General features: G+C 50.5%; 1 protein-coding gene across 5 annotated transcripts in view; it reads right to left on the bottom strand.

Moving 5' to 3' along the window:
- Nucleotides 1-19,114, bottom strand: part of LOC135528080 (microtubule cross-linking factor 2-like) — a 77,599-nt gene that overhangs the window by 14,705 nt on the left and 43,780 nt on the right. Inside the window, exons 5-10 of one of the 5 annotated variants that reach the window (XM_064956862.1) lie at nt 16,737-18,083; nt 15,218-15,334; nt 12,266-12,586; nt 11,528-11,893; nt 10,821-10,976; nt 10,368-10,535 (exon numbers count right to left, since the gene is read on the bottom strand). In XM_064956862.1, coding sequence (XP_064812934.1) covers nt 10,368-10,535; nt 10,821-10,976; nt 11,528-11,893; nt 12,266-12,586; nt 15,218-15,334; nt 16,737-18,083 — 2,475 coding nt within the window. The remainder of the gene's footprint in view (nt 1-10,367; nt 10,536-10,820; nt 10,977-11,527; nt 11,894-12,265; nt 12,587-15,217; nt 15,335-16,736; nt 18,084-19,114) is intronic. The other 4 variants (XM_064956866.1, XM_064956865.1, XM_064956863.1 and 1 more) reach the window with 4 other exon arrangements.

The raw sequence follows: 19,114 nt of genomic DNA, 5'->3' as shown, positions 1-19,114 counted from the left end.
TCTGTGTCAGTTTGTCTTGTTTGTTCAAGCCTACCAGCGTTTTGTGTCTCAGCTCCTGCTTTTTCCAGTATCTCTTTTCTTGTCCCTGAGCCTGGCTGCCTGCCCCTGATCCTGGCTGCCTGCCCTTGAGCCTGGCTGCCTGCCCCTGAGCCTGGCTGCCTGCCCCTGAGCCTGGCTGTCTGCCCTGAGCCTGGCTGCCTGCCCTTGAGCCTGGCTGCCTGCCCCTGCCCCTGAGCCTGGCTGTCTGCCCCTGAGCCTGGCTGCCTGCCCCTGAGCCTGGCTGCCTGCTCCTGAGCCTGGCTGCCTGCCCCTGAGCCTGGCTGCCTGCCCCTGAGCCTAGCTGCCTGCCCCTGCCCCTGAGTCTGACTGCCTGCCCCTGAGCCTGGCTGCCTGCCCCTGCCCCTGAGCCTGACTGCCTGCCCCTGAGCCTTGTTTGCCTGCCCCTGCCCCTGAGCCTGACTGCCTGCCCCTGAGCCTGGCTGCCTGCCCCTGAGCCTTGTTTGCCTGCCCCTGCCCCTGAGCCTGACTGCCTGCCCCTGAGCCTGGCTGCCTGCCCCTGAGCCTGACTGCCTGCCCCTGAGCCTTGTTTGCCTGCCCCTGCCCCTGAGCCTGACTGCCTGCCCCTGAGCCTGGCTGCCTGCCCCTGAGCCTTGTTTGCCTGCCCCTGCCCCTGAGCCTGGCTGCCTGCCCCTGAGCCTGGCTGCCTGCCCCTGCCCCTGAGCCTGACTGCCTGCCCCTGAGCCTGACTGCCTGCCCCTGAGCCTGGCTGCCTGCCCCTGAGCCTGGTTGCCATCCTGTACCTTTGCCTCTACTCAGACCTTTGCCTCACCTGAACCTGGACCTGCCTGCCGTCCTGTATCTTGACCCCACTACTCTGGATTATCGACCCTTGCCTGCATTGGCTTGATGTTTGCCTGCCCCTGTTGTTACAATAAACATTGTTACTTCTACAGTCTACACTTGGGTCTTCCCTGAAACCTGATAGTCTGGTACTATGTTTGGGCTCCCGAGTGGCGCAGCGGTCTAAGGCATTGCATCTCAGTGTTTGAGGTGACACTACATACACCCTGGTTCGATTCCAGGCTGTATCACAACCGGCCATGATTGGGAGTCCCTAACCTTTATTTAACTAGGCAAGTCAGTTAAGAACAAATTCTTATTTACAATGACGGCCTACCCGGCCAAACCCGGACAACACTGGGCCAATTGTGCGCCGCCACATGGGACTCCCAATCACGACCGGTTATGATACAGCCTAGAATCAAAACTGGGTCTGTAGTGACGCCTCTTGCACTGAGCTGCAGTGCCTTAGACCGCTGCACCACTCAGAAAGAGAGTCAACGCTTTGATGATGGCCATGATTCACACGGGTGACACCTTTTTTAAAGTGTTTCAACTGAATTACATTGTCATCTGGGTCTTCTGGTGATACACAAACAAAACACAAATCAGGATTCTAACCCGGGATCAAATCTAGACTTCACCCAAGGCTACAGACTGAGTCTTGCTCCTACAGTCCATGAAGACCATTATTTCATCAGGAAATATCAATGAAAAAAGTAAGTTAGTTGTGTCCAGTTTAATAAAGGTGTAGAACCAATGCACAAGAAGCCCCTTTTCCGGTCTCCACAACCCTTCTTTTCCCTCTCTCCCTCCCACCCTGACACACAACACATTACTACTGCCAGGGAGGAGAGAGACAAAAGCCACTACGGTGGATACAGGAGGAGGAAGGAGGGGGGATGGATGAATGAAAAACCCTGGCCCAGGTTGTAAATTGTGACCCAGTTATGGTGTTGAGTAGCTGTGTTGGCGCCGCCAGGAAAGGGATCCCCATGGCACAGTGCTGCTCTCAGGGCAGGCAACCATTTAGCTGTGCCCTTACAGACCCATGGCACAGTGCTGCTCTCAGGGCAGGCAACCATTTAGCTGTGCCCTTACAGACCCATGGCACAGTGCTGCTCTCAGGGCAGGCAACCATTTAGCTGTGCCCTTACAGACCCATGGCACAGTGCTGCTCTCAGGGCAGGCAACCATTTAGCTGTGCCCTTACAGACCCATGGCACAGTGCTGCTCTCAGGGCAGGCAACCATTTAGCTGTGCCCTCACAGACCCACGGAGGAGGGACTGCAGAGGGAGGGAACCGGCTGACAGGACCAAGGAAACATGCCTCAAACTCTCTATGTGTCTACTGTACTGTACCTCTCGCTCTCTTAAAAATAAATAAAAAATCCCTCTCTGTTAATTCCCCCCCCCTCTCTCCCTCTATTTATTCTCTCTCTCTCTCTGTTTATTCCCCCCTCTCTCTCCCTCTATTTATTCCCCCCACCTCTCTCTCTATTTATTCTCTCTCTCTCCCTCTGTTTATTCCCCCTCTCTCTCTCTGTTTATTCTCGCTCTCTCCCTCTGTTTATTCCCCCTCTCTCTCTCTCCCTCTATTTTTTCTCTCTCTCCCTCTGTTTATTCTCTCTCTCTCTCCCTCTGTTTATTCCCCCTCTCTCTCCCTCTGTTTATTCTCTCTCTCTCTCCCTCTGTTTATTCTCTCTCTCTCTCCCTCTGTTTATTCTCTCTCTCTCTCCCTCTGTTTATTCCCCCTCTCTCTCCCTCTGTTTATTCTCTCTCTCTCTCCCTCTGTTTATTCTCTCTCTCTCTCCCTCTGTTTATTCCCCCTCTCTCTCACTCCCTCTATTTATTCTCTCTCTCTCCCTCTGTTTATTCCCCCCCTCTCTCTCTCTCTCTCTATTTATTCTCTCTCTCTGTTTATTCCCCATATCTCTCTCTCTCTCTATTTATTCTCTCTCTCTCCCTGTGTATTCCCCCCCTCTCTCTCCCTCTGTTTATTCCCCCTCTCTCTCCCTCTGTTTATTCCCTCTCTCTCTGTTTATTCCCCCTCTCTCTCCCTCTATTTATTCTCTCTCTCCCTCTGTTTATTCCCCCCTCTCTCTCTGTTTATTCCCCCTCTATTTATTCTCTCTCTCTCTCCCTCTATTTATTCTCTCTCTCTCTCCCTCTATTAATTCTCTCTCTCTCTCCCTCTATTTATTCTCTCTCTCTCCCTCTGTTTATTCCCCCCCCCTCTCTCTATTTATTCTCTCTCTCTCCCTCAGTTTATTCCCCCTCTCTCTCTCTCTCCCTCTGTTTATTCTCTCTCTCTCTGTTTATTCCCCCCTCTCTCTCCCTCTATTTATTTTCTCTCTCCCTCTATTTATTCCCCCCCCTCTCTCTCTCTATTTATTCTCTCTCTCTCCCTCTGTTTATTCCCCCTCTCTCTCTCTCTGTTTATTCCCCCTCTATTTATTCTCTCTCCCTCTGTTTATTCCCTCTCTCTCTCTCCCTCTATTTATTCTCTCTCTCTCTCCCTCCCTCTCCCTCTATTTATTCTCTCTCTCTCCCTCTGTTTATTCCCCCTCTCTCTCCCTCTATTTATTCTCTCTCTCCCTCTATTTATTCCCCCCCCCCTCTCTCTCTATTTATTCTCTCTCTCTCCCTCTGTTTATTCCCCCTCTCTCTCTCTCTGTTTATTCCCCCTCTATTTATTCTCTCTCCCTCTGTTTATTCCCTCTCTCTCTCTCCCTCTATTTATTCTCTCTCTCTCTCCCTCCCTCTCCCTCTATTTATTCTCTCTCTCTCCCTCTGTTTATTCCCCCTCTCTCTCCCTCTATTTATTCTCTCTCTCTCTCCCTCTCCCTCTATTTATTCTCTCTCTCCCTCTATTTATTCTCTCTCTGTTTATTCCCTCTCTCTCTCCCTCTATTTATTCTCTCTCTCCCCCTCTGTTTATTCCCTCTCTCTCTCTCCCTCTATTTATTCTCTCTCTGTTTATTCCCCCTCTCTCTCTCCCTCTATTTATTCCCTCTCTCCCTCTGTCTATTCCCCCCTCTCTCTCCCTCTATTTATTCTCTCTCTCTCTCTGTGTTTATTCCCCCTCTCTCCCTCTATTTATTCTCTCTCTCCCTCTATTTATTCTCTCTCTCTCTCTCTCTCTCTCTCTCTCCCTCTCCCTCTCCCTCTGTTTATTCCCTCTCGCTCTCCCTCTGTTTATTTCCCCCATCTCTCAATTTCAATTAAATTCCAGGGGCTTTATTGGCATGGGTAACATGTGTTAACATTGCCAAAGCAAGTAAGGTAGATAATATATAAAGTAAAATAAACAATAAAAATTAACAGTAGACATCACACATACAGAAGTTTACAAATGTCATATTATATATATACAGTGTTTTTACAATGTACAAATGGTAAAGGACACAAGATAAAATAAATAAGCATAGATATGGGTTGTATTTACAATGGTGCGTGTTCTTCACTGGTTGCCCTCTCTCTCACCCTCTATTTATTCTCTCTCTCTCTCTCTCTCTCTCTCTGTTTATTCCCCCCTCTCTCTCTCCCTCTATTTATTCTTTCTCTCCCTCTATTTATTCTCTCTCTCCCTCTATGTATTCCCCCTCTCTGCCTCTATTCTCTCTCTCTCTGTTTATTCCCCCCTCTCTCTCCCTCTATTTATTCTCTCTCTCTCCAACTATTTATTCTCTCTCTCCCTCTATATATTCTCTCTCTCTCCCTCTCCCTCTATTTATTCTCTCTCTCCCTCTGTTTATTCCCCCTCTCTCTCTCCCTCTCTGTTTATTCCCCCTCTCTCTCCCTCTATTTATTCCCCCTCTCTCCCTCAATTTATTCTCTCTCTCTCTCTGTTTATTCCCCTCTCTCTCCCTCTATGTATTCTCTCTCTGTTTATCCCCCCCTCTCCCTCTATTTATTCTCTCTCTCCCTCTATTTATTCTCTCTCTCCCTCTATTTATTCTCTCTCTCCCTCTATTTATTCTCTCTCTCCCTCTATTTATTCTCTCTCACCCTCTATTTATTCTCTCTCTCCCTCTATTTATTCTCTCTCTCCCTCTATTTATTCTCTCTCACCCTCTATTTATTCTCTCTCACCCTCTATTTATTCTCTCTCACCCTCTATTTATTCTCTCTCTCCCTCTATTTATTCTCTCTCTCCCTCTATTTATTCTCTCTCTCCCTCTGTTTATTCTCTCTCACCCTCTATTTATTCTCTCTCTCCCTCTATTTATTCTCTCTCACCCTCTATTTATTCTCTCTCTCCCTCTATTTATTCTCTCTCTCCCTCTATTTATTCTCTCTCTCCCTCTATTTATTCCCCACTCAATTGAAGGGCTTTATTGGCATGGGAAACATGTGTTAACATTGCCAAAGCAAGTGAAGTAGATAATAAACAAAAGTGAAATAAACAATACAACTGAACAGTAAACATTACACTCACAGAAGTTTCAAAATAATAGACATTTCAAATGTCATATTATGTTTATATACAGTGTTGTAACGATGTGCAAATAGTGAAAGTACAAAAGGGAAAATAAATCAAACAAATATGGGTTGTATTTACAATGGTGTTTGTTCTTCACTGGAAGCCCTTTTCTTGTGGCAACAGGTCACAAATCTTGCTGCTGTGATGGCACACTGTGGGGTCTCTCTCTCTCTATCCCCCCCCCTCTCTCTATCCCCACTCTCTCTCTCAATTCAATTCAATTCAATTCAATTCAATTCAAGGGCTTTATTGGCATGGGAAACATGTGTTAACATTGCCAAAGCAAGTAAGATAGATAATATAATATAGATAATATAACTCTATCCCCCTCTCTCTCTCTCTCTCTCTCTCTCTATCCCCCCCTCTCTCTCTCTCTCTATCCCCCCCTCTCTCTCTCTCTCTATCCCCCCTCTCTCTCACTCTCTCTATCCCCTCTCTCTCTCTCTCTATTCCCCCCCTCTCTCTCTCTCTATCCCCCTCTCTCTCTCTCTATTCCCCCTCTCTCTCTCTCTCTCTATCCCCCTCTCTCTCTCTCTATTCCCCCCCCTCTCTCTCTCTATTCCCCCCCCCTCTCTCTCTCTATCCCCCTCTCTCTCTCTCTCTATCCCCCCCTCTCTCTCTCTCTATCCCCCTCTCTCTCTCTATCCCCCCTCCCTCTCTATCCCCCTCTCTCTCTATCCCCCTCTCTCTCTCTATCCCCCTCTCTCTCTCTCTCTCTCTCTCTCTCTCTCTCTCTCTCTATTCCCCCCCTCTCTCTCTATCCCCCTGTCTCTCTCTCTATCCCCCTCTCTCTCTCAATCCCCCTCTCTCTCTCTATCCCCCTCTCTCTCTCTATCCCCCTCTCTCTCTCTCTCTCTCTATCCCCCCTCTCTCTCTCTCTATCCCCCCCTCTCTCTCTCTCTCTATCCCCCTCTCTCTCTCTATCCCCCCCTCTCTCTCTCTATCCCCCTCTCTCTCTCTCTATTCCCCCTCTCTCTCTATCCCCCTCTCTCTCTCTCTCTCTCTCTCTATCCCCCTCTCCCTCTCTATTCCCCTCTCTCTCTATCCCCCTCTCTCTCTATCCCCCTCTCTCTCTCTCTCTCTCTCTCTCTCTCTATCCCCCTCTCTCTCTCTATTCCCCCTCTCTCTCTCTCTATCCCCCCTCTCTCTCTCTCTATTCCCCCGCTCTCTCTCTCTCTCTCTCTATCCCCCTCTCTCTCTATCCCCCTCTCTCTCTCTCTATCCCCCTCTCTCTCTCTCTCTATCCCCCTCTCTCTCTATCCCCCTCTCTCTCTCTCTATCCCCCCTCTCTCTCTCTCTATCCCCCCCTCTCTCTCTCCACCCTCTCTCTCTCTATTCCCCCTCTCTATCCCCCCCCCTCTCTCTCTCCCCCTCTCTCTCTATCCCCCTCTCTCTCTCTCTCTCTCTCTATCCCCCTGACTCTCTCTATCCCCCTCTCTCTCTATCCCCTCTCTCTCGCTCTCTATCCCCCTCTCTCTCTCTATATCCCCCTCTCCCTCTCTATTCCCCCCCCCTCTCTCTCTCTCTCTATCCCCCTCTCCCTATCCCCCTCTCTCTCTCTATCCCCCCTCTCTCTCTATCCCCCCCTCTCTCTCTATCCCCCTCTCTCTCTCTATCCCCCTCTCTCTCTATTCCCCCTTTCCCCCTCTCTATCTATTCCCCCCCTCTCTCTCTATCCCCCTCTCTCTCTATCCCCTCTCTCTCAATCCCCCTCTCTCTCTATCCCCCTCTCTCTCTCGCTATCCCCTCTCTCTCTCTCTCCTCTCTCCCCCCCTATCCCCCTCTCTCTCTATCCCCCTCTCTCTCTCTCTATCCCCCTCTCTCTCTCTATTCCCCCTCTCTCTCTCTATCCCCCTCTCTATCCACCCTCTCTCTCTCTATCCCCCTCTCTCTCTCTATCCCCCTCTCTCTCTCTCTCTACCCCCTCTCTCTATCCCCCCTCTCTCTCTCTCTCTCTCTCTCTATCCCCCTCTCTCTCTCTCTCTCTATTCCCCCCCCCCCTCTCTCTCTATCCCCCCCTCTCTCTATCCCCCTCTCTCTCCCCCCCTCTCTCTCTCTCTATCCCCCTCTCTCTCTCTCTATCCCCCCCCCTCTCTCTCTCTCTATCCCCCCCTCTCTCTCTCTATCCCCCCCTCTCTCTCTCTCTCTCTCTATCCCCTCTCTCTCTATCCCCCTCTCTCCTCTCTCTCTACCCCCTCTCTCTCTCTCTCTACCCCCCCCTCTCTCTCTCTATCCCCCTCTCTCTCTCTCTATCCCCCTCTCTCTCTGTCTCCCCCTCTCTCTCTATTCCCCCTCTCTATTCCCCCTCTCTCTATTCCCCCCCCTCTCTCTATTCCCCCTCTCTCTCTCTCTATTCCCCCTCTCTCTCTCTCTCTCTCTATCCCCCTCTCTCTCTCTCTCTATCACCCCCTCTCTCTCTCTATCCCCCTCCCTCTCTCTCTCTCTCTCTCTCTCTATCCCCCTCTCTCTCTCTCCCCCTCTCTCTCTATTCCCCCTCTCTCTATTCCCCCTCTCTCTATTCCCCCTCTCTCTCTCTCTATTCCCCCTCTCTCTCTCTCTATCCCCCACTCTCTCTCTCTATTCCCCCTCTCTCTCTCTCTCTCTATCCCCCTCTCTCTCTCTATCCCCCCTCTCTCTCTATCCCCCCTCTCTCTCTATCCCCCCTCTCTCTCTATCCCCCTCTCTCTATTCCCCTCTCTCTCTCTCTATTCCCCCTCTCTCTCTATTCCCCCCCTCTCTCTCTCTCTCTCTCTCTCTATCCCCCTCTCTCTCTCTCTCTCTCTCTATCCCCCCTCTTTCTCTCTCTCTCTCTCTCTCCCTCTCTCTCTATTTCACCCCCCCACTCTCTCTCTCCTCTCCTCTCTCTCTCTATCCCCCTCTCTCTCTCTATCCCCCTCCCTCTCTCTCTATCCCCCTCTCTCTCTCTATCCCCCTCTCTCTCTCTCTATCCCCCTCTCTCTCTCTCTCTCTCTATCCCCCTCTCTCTCTCTATCCCCCTCTCTCTCTCTCTCTCTATCCCCCCCTCTCTCTCCCCCTCTCTCTCTCTCCCCCCTCTCTCTCTCTCCCCCCTCTCTCTCTATCCCCCTCCTCTCTCTCTCTCCCCCCTCCTCTCTCTCTATCCCCCTCTCTCTCTCTATCCCCCCTCTCTCTCTCTATCCCCCTCTCTCTCTATCCCCCTCTCTCTCTATCCCCCTCTCTCTCTATCCCCCTCTCTCTATCCCCCTCTCTCTCTATCCCCCCTCTCTCTATTCCCCCCTCTCTCTCTCTATTCCCCTCTCTCTCTCTATTCCCCCTCTCTCTCTCTATTCCCCCTCTCTCTCTCTCTATTCCCCCTCTCTCTCTCTCTCTCTCTCTCTCTATCCCCCTCTCTCTCTCTCTCTCTCTCTCTATCCCCCTCTCTCTCTCTCTCTATCCCCCTCTCTCTCTATTTCACCCCCACTCTCTCTCTCCCCTCTCTCTCTCTCTCTATCCCCCCTCTCTCTCTCTCTATCCCCCCTCTCTCTCTCTACCCCCCTCTCTCTCTCTCCCCCCTCTCTCTCTCTCTATCCCCCCCTCTCTCTCTCTATCCCCCCTCTCTCTCTCTCTATCCCCCTCTCTCTCTCTCTCTCTCTCCCCCCTCTCTCTCTCTATCCCCCTCTCTCTCTCTCTCCCCCCCTCTCTCTCTCTCTCCCCCCTCTCTCTCTCTCCCCCTCTCTCTCTCTCCCCCCTCTCTCTCTCTCTCCCCCTCTCTCTATCCCCCCCCTCTCTCTATCCCCCTCTCTATCCCTCCTCTCATTATTCCTCTCCATCTCTTCCTCTCTTCATTCCTTTTCTCTTTTTTGCCTTCTATTTCCCCACTGGTCTGATAATATATACATTATCTCGGTGTAATGTGGTGACCTGTCTCAAACCCTGTTCATTTATGTCATTATGGAGGATGTTGTTATGAGTGTCTCAGGTCCCGAGGAGTCTGTATATTAACCTCATCTCTCACTGCCAGTTACCTCTGTCGCTCACTCTCTCGCCCGCATGCACGCACACAGATGAGCACGCACACGCGCACACACACACACACACACACACACACAGAGACACACACACACACACACACACACACACAGAGACACACACACACACACAGAGACACACACAGAGACACACACAGAGACACACACACACACAGTGAACAGAGGTCTGGGGGAAATGTAGACGGCCAAACTAAACCTCAGACAGATAGATTGGCACAAATCCACCACCTCGGGATATCATCAGTTTCAAGCCACTTGTCAACATGAGTATTGGTGATTAAATGAATAAATGAATACCCAGAATATCCAGTGACGTGACTACTGATTCCTGCCTCTGATCATCTCAGCTCCCCGCAGCTCGGAAGCTTCTCTCAGTAAAACTGTGACAAATGACAGGTCATGTCATCCTTTATGAATGGGTGACTTGATCTTCGTACAGCTTCAGAGGGTGCTATCCTGCATGCTGAATGAAGACCTTTCTTATTTATAACTAGAAAAGCCCATTTAATGGTCATACAATCAATGTCTTTGCCTCAGACATCCAGGCAGCCAACAGGAGAAACGATTGGAGCCCAGTAGGTATATAGCAGGTCTGACTGATCAGGCAAGAGTCTACTCTAAAGTATTTTTCTACCTCCAATTAGGGAACGATCCTAACCCTGGTGGCCAGAGTCCTATTATCAGCCCTCTCTATCCAGTAGTCTGGTGTAACGGCTGATGTATTACCCTCGCAGGGATGCCTTATGCTAAGCCTCTAAGATAATGGTCAGGCAGGGACCGTGACAAATCTGAAATCCATTGGTCTGTAAGCTACATAATAGACTGGCCTCTGAACTAGCCAAATAAGGTTTTTAGTTGGTTTCAGGTAAACTATGGGTTTGAAACTATAACTATACAACAGAGGGTTTCTATAGACTAGCTAGCACAATACCATGTCAGCCATACTGAGTGTACCCATGATGGTGAAGTCAAATTTCCATTCTAGTAATTATATTTCTATGCTAGTTGCGCCCTTCTTGGTGATGTGGTCTTACCTGGGTAATGAGGCTCTTGAGCTCTGTCCTCTCCACCTCCCAGGAGGCCTTAGCGCGGGCAAACTGCTGGGTCAGTTCCTGAGAGCCCTGGCGCTCCTCTCGCAGCTCTCCGCTCAGATCCTGGAGCGCTCCCTTCAGGTCCGCCAGTGTGCTGCTCACGCCGCTCGTCTAGGCCACGGACAGGATGGAGAATCAGTGAATGACCTCAACATTATAGAGATGAACATGACATTTGAGAGGATCTCCATGTCATGCACTTGATCAATAACAGCTGTTTCCTGTGTGTTGTCAGGGATGTCTTCAGTAGACACTAAACAGAAAGAACCCACTGAAACCGAGAGGAAAAAGCTGAACTTGTCCAATAACAAAGGCTTGTTTTTGTTTTCTGTAGCAAAACATTTTTGCAACGGTGTGCACCAATGAATATGACCTAAGTGTGACCTGTTCCTGCACCTGTGTGTAGCTCTTCTCCAGCACACAGAGCTCCTTGGAGATGGTGGGGCAGAGGTGCTGCTCCTCTGCGGAGGTAATCTTGTTGTCTCCCTGTTGGGGGTGGGCGGCCAGACTCTCCTCCTCCAACAGCAGGTACAGCTCCTTCAGGCTGTTCACCTGTAGGGAAACACACAGCAAATTATTAGTCAGCCATGTTTCTTAAACAGCTAATTTATTTGATTTAACCCAGTAAGTTGACTGAGAACACATTCCACATTCTCATTTACAGCAACAACCTGGGGAATAGTTACAGGATGAACGAGCCAATTGTAAGCTGGGGATGATTAGGTAACCGAGACTTACAATTATTGTAAGAGTAGGGCTGTTAACCCTGGTGTCCACCGTCACGGTTACCTAATCATCCCGGCACCCTACACAGGGCAACGTCCCCAATCACTGCCCTGGGGCATTGGGATATTTACATTGTTTTAGACCAGAGGAAAGAGTGCCTCCTACTGACCCTCCAACACTACTTCCAGCAATATCTGGTCTCCCATCCAGGGACCAACCAGGACAAACCAACGCTTAGTTTCAGAAGCAAGCCAGAAGTGGGATGCAGGGTGGAATGCTGCTGGCTAACGAGGATAAAATAATATCAACCAACCAAACCACTATGCCACAGCTAAGTGGCTGATTCAAAGGGCGAGGGTGGCTCGTCAGTCCCGTACCTCCAGGACATCCTTGGCCTCCGTGTCCAGCTTGCGTCCCAGACGCCACTGTTTGAGGAAGCAACGCAGCTTGAGGCTGAGCAGCAGCAGGGTCTGCTTGAGCTGCTGGGACTCCTGCAACATCAGGGTCCTCTCTTGGCTCCAGAACTTCTGCTGCAGCCGCGTCTGCAGACTCAGACTCTGTAGCTGGAAGTCCCTTCTCGTCAGGGCCTTCTGGTGCTCCTCCTGCAGCTGGAAGTCCCTTCTCGTCAGGGCCTTCTGGTGCTCCTCCTGCAGCTGGAAGTCCCTTCTCGTCAGGGCCTTCTGGTGCTCCTCCTGCAGCTGGAAGTCCCTTCTCGTCAGGGCCTTCTGGTGCTCCTCCTGCAGCTGGAGACAGAGGGAGAGACAAACACACGCAGGCAGGCAGGCGTACGCACACACACACACACACAGAGAGGAGACAGGCCAGTCAGTGGGCTACAGGGGCTCACAGTGCCAGTGTTGTTATGATAAGCGATTACGTGCAGCACCGTTTATGGAGTTTGCTTTAGCTGTTTGCTAAGTGGGTGAATGCATGTATATAATACATTGTTGTTGTTGTACATATCATAGTAGTGATACCATACTGTTCTCAGGTGTGGTGCATACTCTATTAGCATTGACAAGATGTTACAGTAACAATGCTCTGTGTGGTTTAGAAGGGTTTGACTGTAGTCAGTGTTGTGTACATAGATATAGAACAGGTTGATGATTGTGTACCTGTGTGAATGTCTGTGAGCTGCTGTGGGTGGGGCCTCTGTGATCCCGTCTCTCCACAGTCCGTTCCTCCTGCCTCTCCACAGTCCGTTCCTCCTGCCTCTCCACAGTCCGTTCCTCCTGCCTCTCCACAGTCCGTTCCTCCTGCCTCTCCACAGTCCGTTCCTCCTGCCTCTCCACAGTCCGTTCCTCCTGCCTCTCCACAGTCCGTTCCTCCTGCCTCTCCACAGTCCGTTCCTCCTGCCTCTCCACAGTCCGTTCCTCCTGCGTCCTGCAAGCAGTGTCCCTCGCCTCCAACAGAAGGGCCTGCAGCTCACTGATCTGCTGAGGGAAGGAGGGATACACCATTATAGCTAGATTACCATACACTCTGCAATGCTAGAACACCCTGTAAAGTGTAAAGCATACCACACCACTTCCCACAACTGAAACATATCCTCCATTGACAGATCAGTTACTGGAGTTACTGTCCCTCGTAGTAGTGTTCTTCTTCGCTTCTCGCTAACCCGTGGTGGGGGAACAACAATCCAACCTGTCACACAGTTAAAGACATACAGCACACTCACACACCCACACTGGGCCCCATGGTCCAACAAATACACCTCATCTGTAGTACCGTCACATGCTTCATTTGGCTGTTGAGTGAGAGGAGTTCCCCTTAGTGTTCTTCTTCTTCGCTTCTCGCTAACCCGTGGTGGGGGCCACCCCAGCCTACCATTAGCGCTAACCTACGAAATGCTACGTTCTAATGACAGGCACAAGACCAGCCACTCAAGCTTTTCATTATCACTCAGCGCCCAACATTTTTTCTCTTTACCAATTAGTGTGTAGAATTTGATAAGGTGGATCAATGGGTGTGTTCTGTGGAAGACTGAAATACGCTGAGGGGCATTAATAGACTCTGAAGGTTTAAAATATTATTCCATTATCCACTGTGTCATAATGTTCCATGGATATCTGTGTTTAAATGGCACTTTAAGACTACTGCTGTGTTTTGAGGTACAATAACAACCTTTATGTTTTGTCCCAAGATTCTCTGAGGGCTTTGACAGATAAGTGAAAATACAATATTATTTTAATGTTCGTTTATTTAGATGTTGCAATGCTGGAATCATTGTTTTTTCCACACGTTTTAAAATTCTTTGTGAAAAAAGAAAGTTGCACACTCAATATCTACTCCTAATCGACTACAATCTACTTGGTTATTTACTAGGGATAAACAACATCTTGGCAGTATGCCCTCCCAACAACTCTACCCTCCCTGTGTATTCTGAGAGAGTCCCTGCCAGTGCAAGTTCCAATTGCACTATGACACTGTAGCTCACTATTACTCAGCCAGTCACAAATGGATTTGCAGCCAATTTTTTAAATAACTTACACCGTAGCCCGCTTTTGCATTTCTCCCCCTTTCTCCTTCTCCTCAACAGCCTCTGTAAGTGACTTCTGACACCCTCTTTCTCTCACCAAAGGGATCCAATGAGTAAGAGTGAAGGGAGCTCAATTTCAGCTGCTAAACCTTTCAATTTCCTCACATTCCAATGCATATTTGCCTCATAGACCATAACAGTTGTATAAAAGGCTTACATTCCCTAGCCAAGCCTTAGACACAGACTCCATGTACATGGATAACCTGCTGTCAGTTTACAATGCCTTTCACAGCATTATGTCAGTCTTACTGTCCCGCAGAAGATTCTTCTATTTAAGTTCCTTTCTGAGCAGGATATAGTACCCTATTTTTAACATTACACAGTTACTCTGAAAGGGTTAGTTGGTGGTAATGGACACAAGAGGCACCACTCAGTGGGGAGAGACCAGGGCCGTATTCATTAGGCACTAAACAGGAGAAAACTGACTAAAACGGGGAGGGACAACCTGCACAACGTTTTGAAACTATGTTCCCTAATGAATAAGACCCAGAACACAGTCAGCCTGATGGACCCCAGGTTCCCACCAACATCCATGTCCATACATCAGCCCTGTCACGCTTCTATCGACCGACCCTGTCTCTACAGACACACAGAGCACTCAGGCAGTCTGCGTGTGATAACGTCGCCTGGCGTAGGGCCAAGGTGTTACTGCCTGCCTGTCCTATCCCCTGTCCTTTACTCCTTCCCTCACCGGAGCTGGTCCTGATCTCCCCAGACCTGGCAGCCTCATCATTGATCACTGAGAGGGGAGAGGAGCAGGGTGGATGATAATGTGGATGACAATGTGTAGAAGCCAACAGTAGTTTGTGATGCAGAGGTTACTGAGTGAGACACAGGGTGAATTATTAGACCTACTTATTTCAAACACGTGGCCCGTGGGCCGAAAGTCACCCACAAGCTGATTTAATGTGGCCTGCTGAATGTTGTCATAGTTAACAATCTACTATCATTATATAATTCTATATTTCGAGAATGTGTTTACTCTGGAGAACCTTTAATAACCAGCCTACTGACAGCAACAATGAGTTTCTCTAGTTCTCACAGTTAGGGAGTGTGTGTTCAGATGACTGATTATGTGCTACAGTACAGCCCAGAGAGAAACCTTCCCTTTCATGACATATTATAAAAGCAACATTGTATATCCTGTAACAGGAGAGCGGGTTGTGGCGATTGTGTTGCTCTCTGCTCTATTCATTGCTTCTGCAGTTGCCCCTCCCTCACAGCCCAGGTTTCCAAGGAGACCTGCTACGGAAAGGTCAAACGAACACTGAGCAGCAGACACTTCCTCTGCTCACTTCAAGAGCTGATGTCATTGTGTTTACTGCAGTGTGATTCCAACCTGATTCCCCCACTATCTATCACATGAAAGAATGAGGGAAGCGAGCCTAAAGACAGCCTAAAACGCATGTTTGGGCCATCAAGGAGTGCACAGTGTGTGTGTGTGTGTGTGTGTGTGTGTGTGTGTGTGTGTGTGTGTGTGTGTGCGTATGCATGTGTGTGTTTTGACTGTTCTATAGCAGTGACCTACCCGGGCTGTGTCCGTCTCCTGTTTAACCTGGTTCTTGTTGTTGTCAATGTGGCTGTCACCCTCCTCCTCCTCCTGACCTTTCACTTCGCGCTCTGATTGGTCCCTAAAGTTGGGCTGCTGCATGCATGGGCAAGTTAATGAATAAAAATGAAACAAAATAATAAAAAGAGGGAAAGAGGAACAGAGGAAAGGGAAGGAAGAAGATGAGGGGAGACATATGGTAGGGAGAGAGGGAATCGAAAACAAAACAATACAACCAAAATGGAAGATCCGCAAGACACATTGAAAATAAAAAATGAACCTCACAGGACAAATAAAAGTATGTAAAGGAAAAACAGCTTTGTCAGAGTGGAGTAGGACAGAGTGGAGAACAGAACCAAAACAATGATGAGAAGTAGGAGCGACGGCTGGAGGGTTGGGGGATGAGGGTGGGAGTGAAGGACCGTAAGAGGAGAGTGTAGGAGACGGGATTAACATAATCAAAGGAGTGAAAGAAGAGAGGAAGAAAGGGAAACAAGTGAAGAAAGCAGCGGTCATGGTGCCCATGCAGTGAGAGGGGAGAGAGGGAGGGACGGGGTGAGAGAGGGAGGGACGGGGTGAGAGAGGGAGGGACGGGGTGAGAGAGGGAGAGACGGGGTGAGAGAGGGAGGGACGGGGTGAGAGAGGGAGGGATGGGGTGAGAGAGGGAGGGACGGGGTGAGAGAGGGAGGGACGGGGTGAGAGAGAGAGAGGGACGGGGTGAGAGAGAGAGAGGGACGGGGTGAGAGAGAGAGAGGGACGGGGTGAGAGAGGGAGGGACGGGGTGAGAGAGGGAGGGACGGGGTGAGAGAGGGAGGGACGGGGTGAGAGAAGGAGAGACGGGGTGAGAGAGGGAGGGACGGGGTGAGAGAGGGAGGGACGGGGTGAGAGAGGGAGGGACGGGGTGAGAGAGGGAGGGACGGGGTGAGAGAGGGAGGGATGTTTTGAGAGAAGGAGAGACGGGGTGAGAGAGGGAGGGATGAGGAGGGAGAGATGGGGGGATGGGGTGAGAGAGGGAGTCATGAGATGGGGAGGGAGAGATGGGGGGATGGGGTGAGAGAGGGAGGGATGGGGGGAGACAGCGGATGGGGTTGGGACTCAGTTGGCCTCTAATGGAGCTTAACTCTAAGCATAGAACCAACTTTACTAGAGTGCATTTACTTGGATATGCAAATTGTATTTCGATGTGTGTAAATAGATGGTGGCTTACGGCTTCTATGATTTCTTTATCATTCTAGTTGTCATGCAGCACAGTGGTGGCTTCATTTGAGCCCTGAGCTCTATGTAGCATCTATAACAGGTTATAAGGCATCAAAGCAGCATGCGTGTCATGTCATGTGTGCCGGCAGGGAGAAACCATAGTGTGAGCTGGGAAGGGGTGGGAGCAAACGGAACAGAAATAATAGCCTTGCTACAAAAAAGGAGCATATGAAAGAAAAGGAAAGAAACAAAATCAATAATAAATGAGTGGTGGGAAGAGGAGGAGGGTGTTCATTCTTACCTTCTGCCCTGCAGTGATCTCACCCGCCTGGTCGTCTGGAGGGCAGGGGTGTGAGGCAGAGGGCGTATCCACCACGGAGTCTCCAGCTTCGGACAGTAGAGGCAGGGGGGATGCCACCTCCACCTGCTCACTCCCAGGAGGGGCGCTGCCAAGGCTCTCCACTCGCTTCACGAAGGCCTGGAGCTGGGTGTGCAGTGCTCGCAGCCTGCCCGTCAAAGCCTCCACCAGGGGCAGGTCCTGCAGCTCCGAGGGTTGGGACTGCTGGCTCTTCTCTGGGACACAGGGCTCTGCAGTCTCCCCGGAGGAGTTGGAGGAGATCTTGCGGTAGAGGGAGAAGGAGGGGCAGTTGGAATCGGAAGCGGTCAGCAGCTGGATGGCTGTAGAGATGAGGCGGGCCTGGTCCCTCATGGCCAGCAGGGCCTCATGGTCATTCAGCCCCAGGGGGACGTTACCGTGCAGGTGAATGGGAACCCCCGTGGACGTCTTCTTCTCCTTCTCCTCCAGGGGCTTGTTCTCCCCTCCGATGGGGCCTTCCCGGCACGCTTGGCTGGGGAGGCACTCGGCCGAGTCCCCTGCCTCAGCGTCGGTCTCCAGGGTGGGCCTAGAAGAGCTGTGGTAGGAGGCCAGGTCGCAGCGCTGCAGGTTGGACAGCAACACACGGTTCTCGTACTGGAGCTTCTTCACTTTGCCGCTCAGCTCCCCGATCTGGAGCCTGGCGGCCTGCAGCAGCTCCTCCTGGGGGGCCTCGGTGCTGATGAGAGCCCCCCCACCATGACCGTCCTCCAGGAGAGAGATGGACGAGGAGTCGTCCTGGTTTGGGTCCAACGTCAGCGGCAGCTCCGACTTGTAGCGGTTGATCTCGTTCATCAGCAGCTTGTTCTGCTCCTCCATCTCCAGCAGCGAGCGCCGCAGCAGCTCCGCTTCCTCCTCCACAAACTGCAGGTGCCTCTGGAGCTCCATCACGTTATCCAGACCTCCTCCTCCAGAGCCTCCCATGCCTCCCAGCCCCAGCCCTGGAGGCAGCTCCTGGCCCTTCATGTCGTCCATCTCGGCCCGTAGGCCACGGTTCTCCACCTCTAGTTCCACGATGCGCCGGCTCAGCAGGTTGGCTTCCTCCTCCACCAGCTTCAGGTGAACTCTAACCTCGGCCTCTCGGGTGTGGGGTGAGTCGTTGACCTCCTCCACGGTGAGTGAGGCGTCCACATCGCCGTAGACCGAGCGGTACTTGGCCAGTTCCTCCCGCATGGCCTCGCTGTCCTTGGCCATCTTGGTCAGCTTCTTGCACATGAGAACGGACTCCTCCTTGGCAAAATGAAGCTGGCACTTGAGGTCAGAGTTGTCCTCCTGCTGGCCCCAGAGAGGCACAGAGACCAGCTGTTAGGAACACTGACAACACACTGCCTCACTCACACACACAATGACAATATATCCTTTCACATACCACAGAGAGAGAGACCGAGAGAGAAAGATTGCGAGGCCAAAATTTCAAACAAACAAAAAAATGTTTGGGAGTTTCTTTCTGGCTTAAACTCATCTGACATTCTCATATTAACCCCTTCAAATATTTAGACCAATGCTATGGATTTTTTGGGGGCAAAGTGGGATAGGTTGATGCAACACTGGGGAGTCATGCATACTATATTACAGTGTAATGTGTGCTAGCTGGGGGCATTGAGGTACATTGTTGTACATAAGCTATTTTGAATATTAAACACCCGCTATTATTTAACCAACTGACTCAAAATGGTAAAGACCCATTAAATAATGTGTTGTGTACTTTATTTATTTATTTTCCCAGAACATCAAACACAGTCTGGAGAGGGTTTACACCAATTACAGTATGTCACAGTGGCACTCCAATAATATGATATTAAGCATTAACCTCATCCCCACAGAAATGGAGGAAGAGAGAGCGAGAGCGAACACTATGGAACACACATTTTTTACTATCTTATCCCGGAATATAGGTCTGCCTTTGGATTAAAGAGCAGGAACCCAGACTTCATCAAATAAATTAGCATCCTACAAGAAACATGGTATAGAGGAGATGGACACGCTGGTTGCCCTCTAAGTTACAGTGTGCTGTTAGTCCCATCCACCAAAATACCAGGTGTGAAACAAGAAAAAAGACTCAGGGGGTAAGCTAATTTGGTATAGAGAACACCTAACCCACTCTATCAAATTAATCAAAACAGGAACACTGCATCGCAGTGCCACCAGAGACTCTGGGTTCGAGCCCAGGTTCTGTCACAGCCGGCTGCGTCCTGGAAGGCCATGGGGCGACGCATAATTTGCCTAGCGTCGTCCGGGTTAGGGAGGGTTGGCCGGTAGGGATATCTTTGTCTCATCGCGTTCTGGCGACTCCTGTGGCGGGCCAG

Source organism: Oncorhynchus masou, chromosome 33 (assembly GCF_036934945.1).
Source record: "Oncorhynchus masou masou isolate Uvic2021 chromosome 33, UVic_Omas_1.1, whole genome shotgun sequence".
Classification (NCBI taxonomy): Eukaryota; Metazoa; Chordata; class Actinopteri; order Salmoniformes; family Salmonidae; genus Oncorhynchus; species Oncorhynchus masou.
This window is presented reverse-complemented; position numbering and strand designations above follow the sequence as displayed.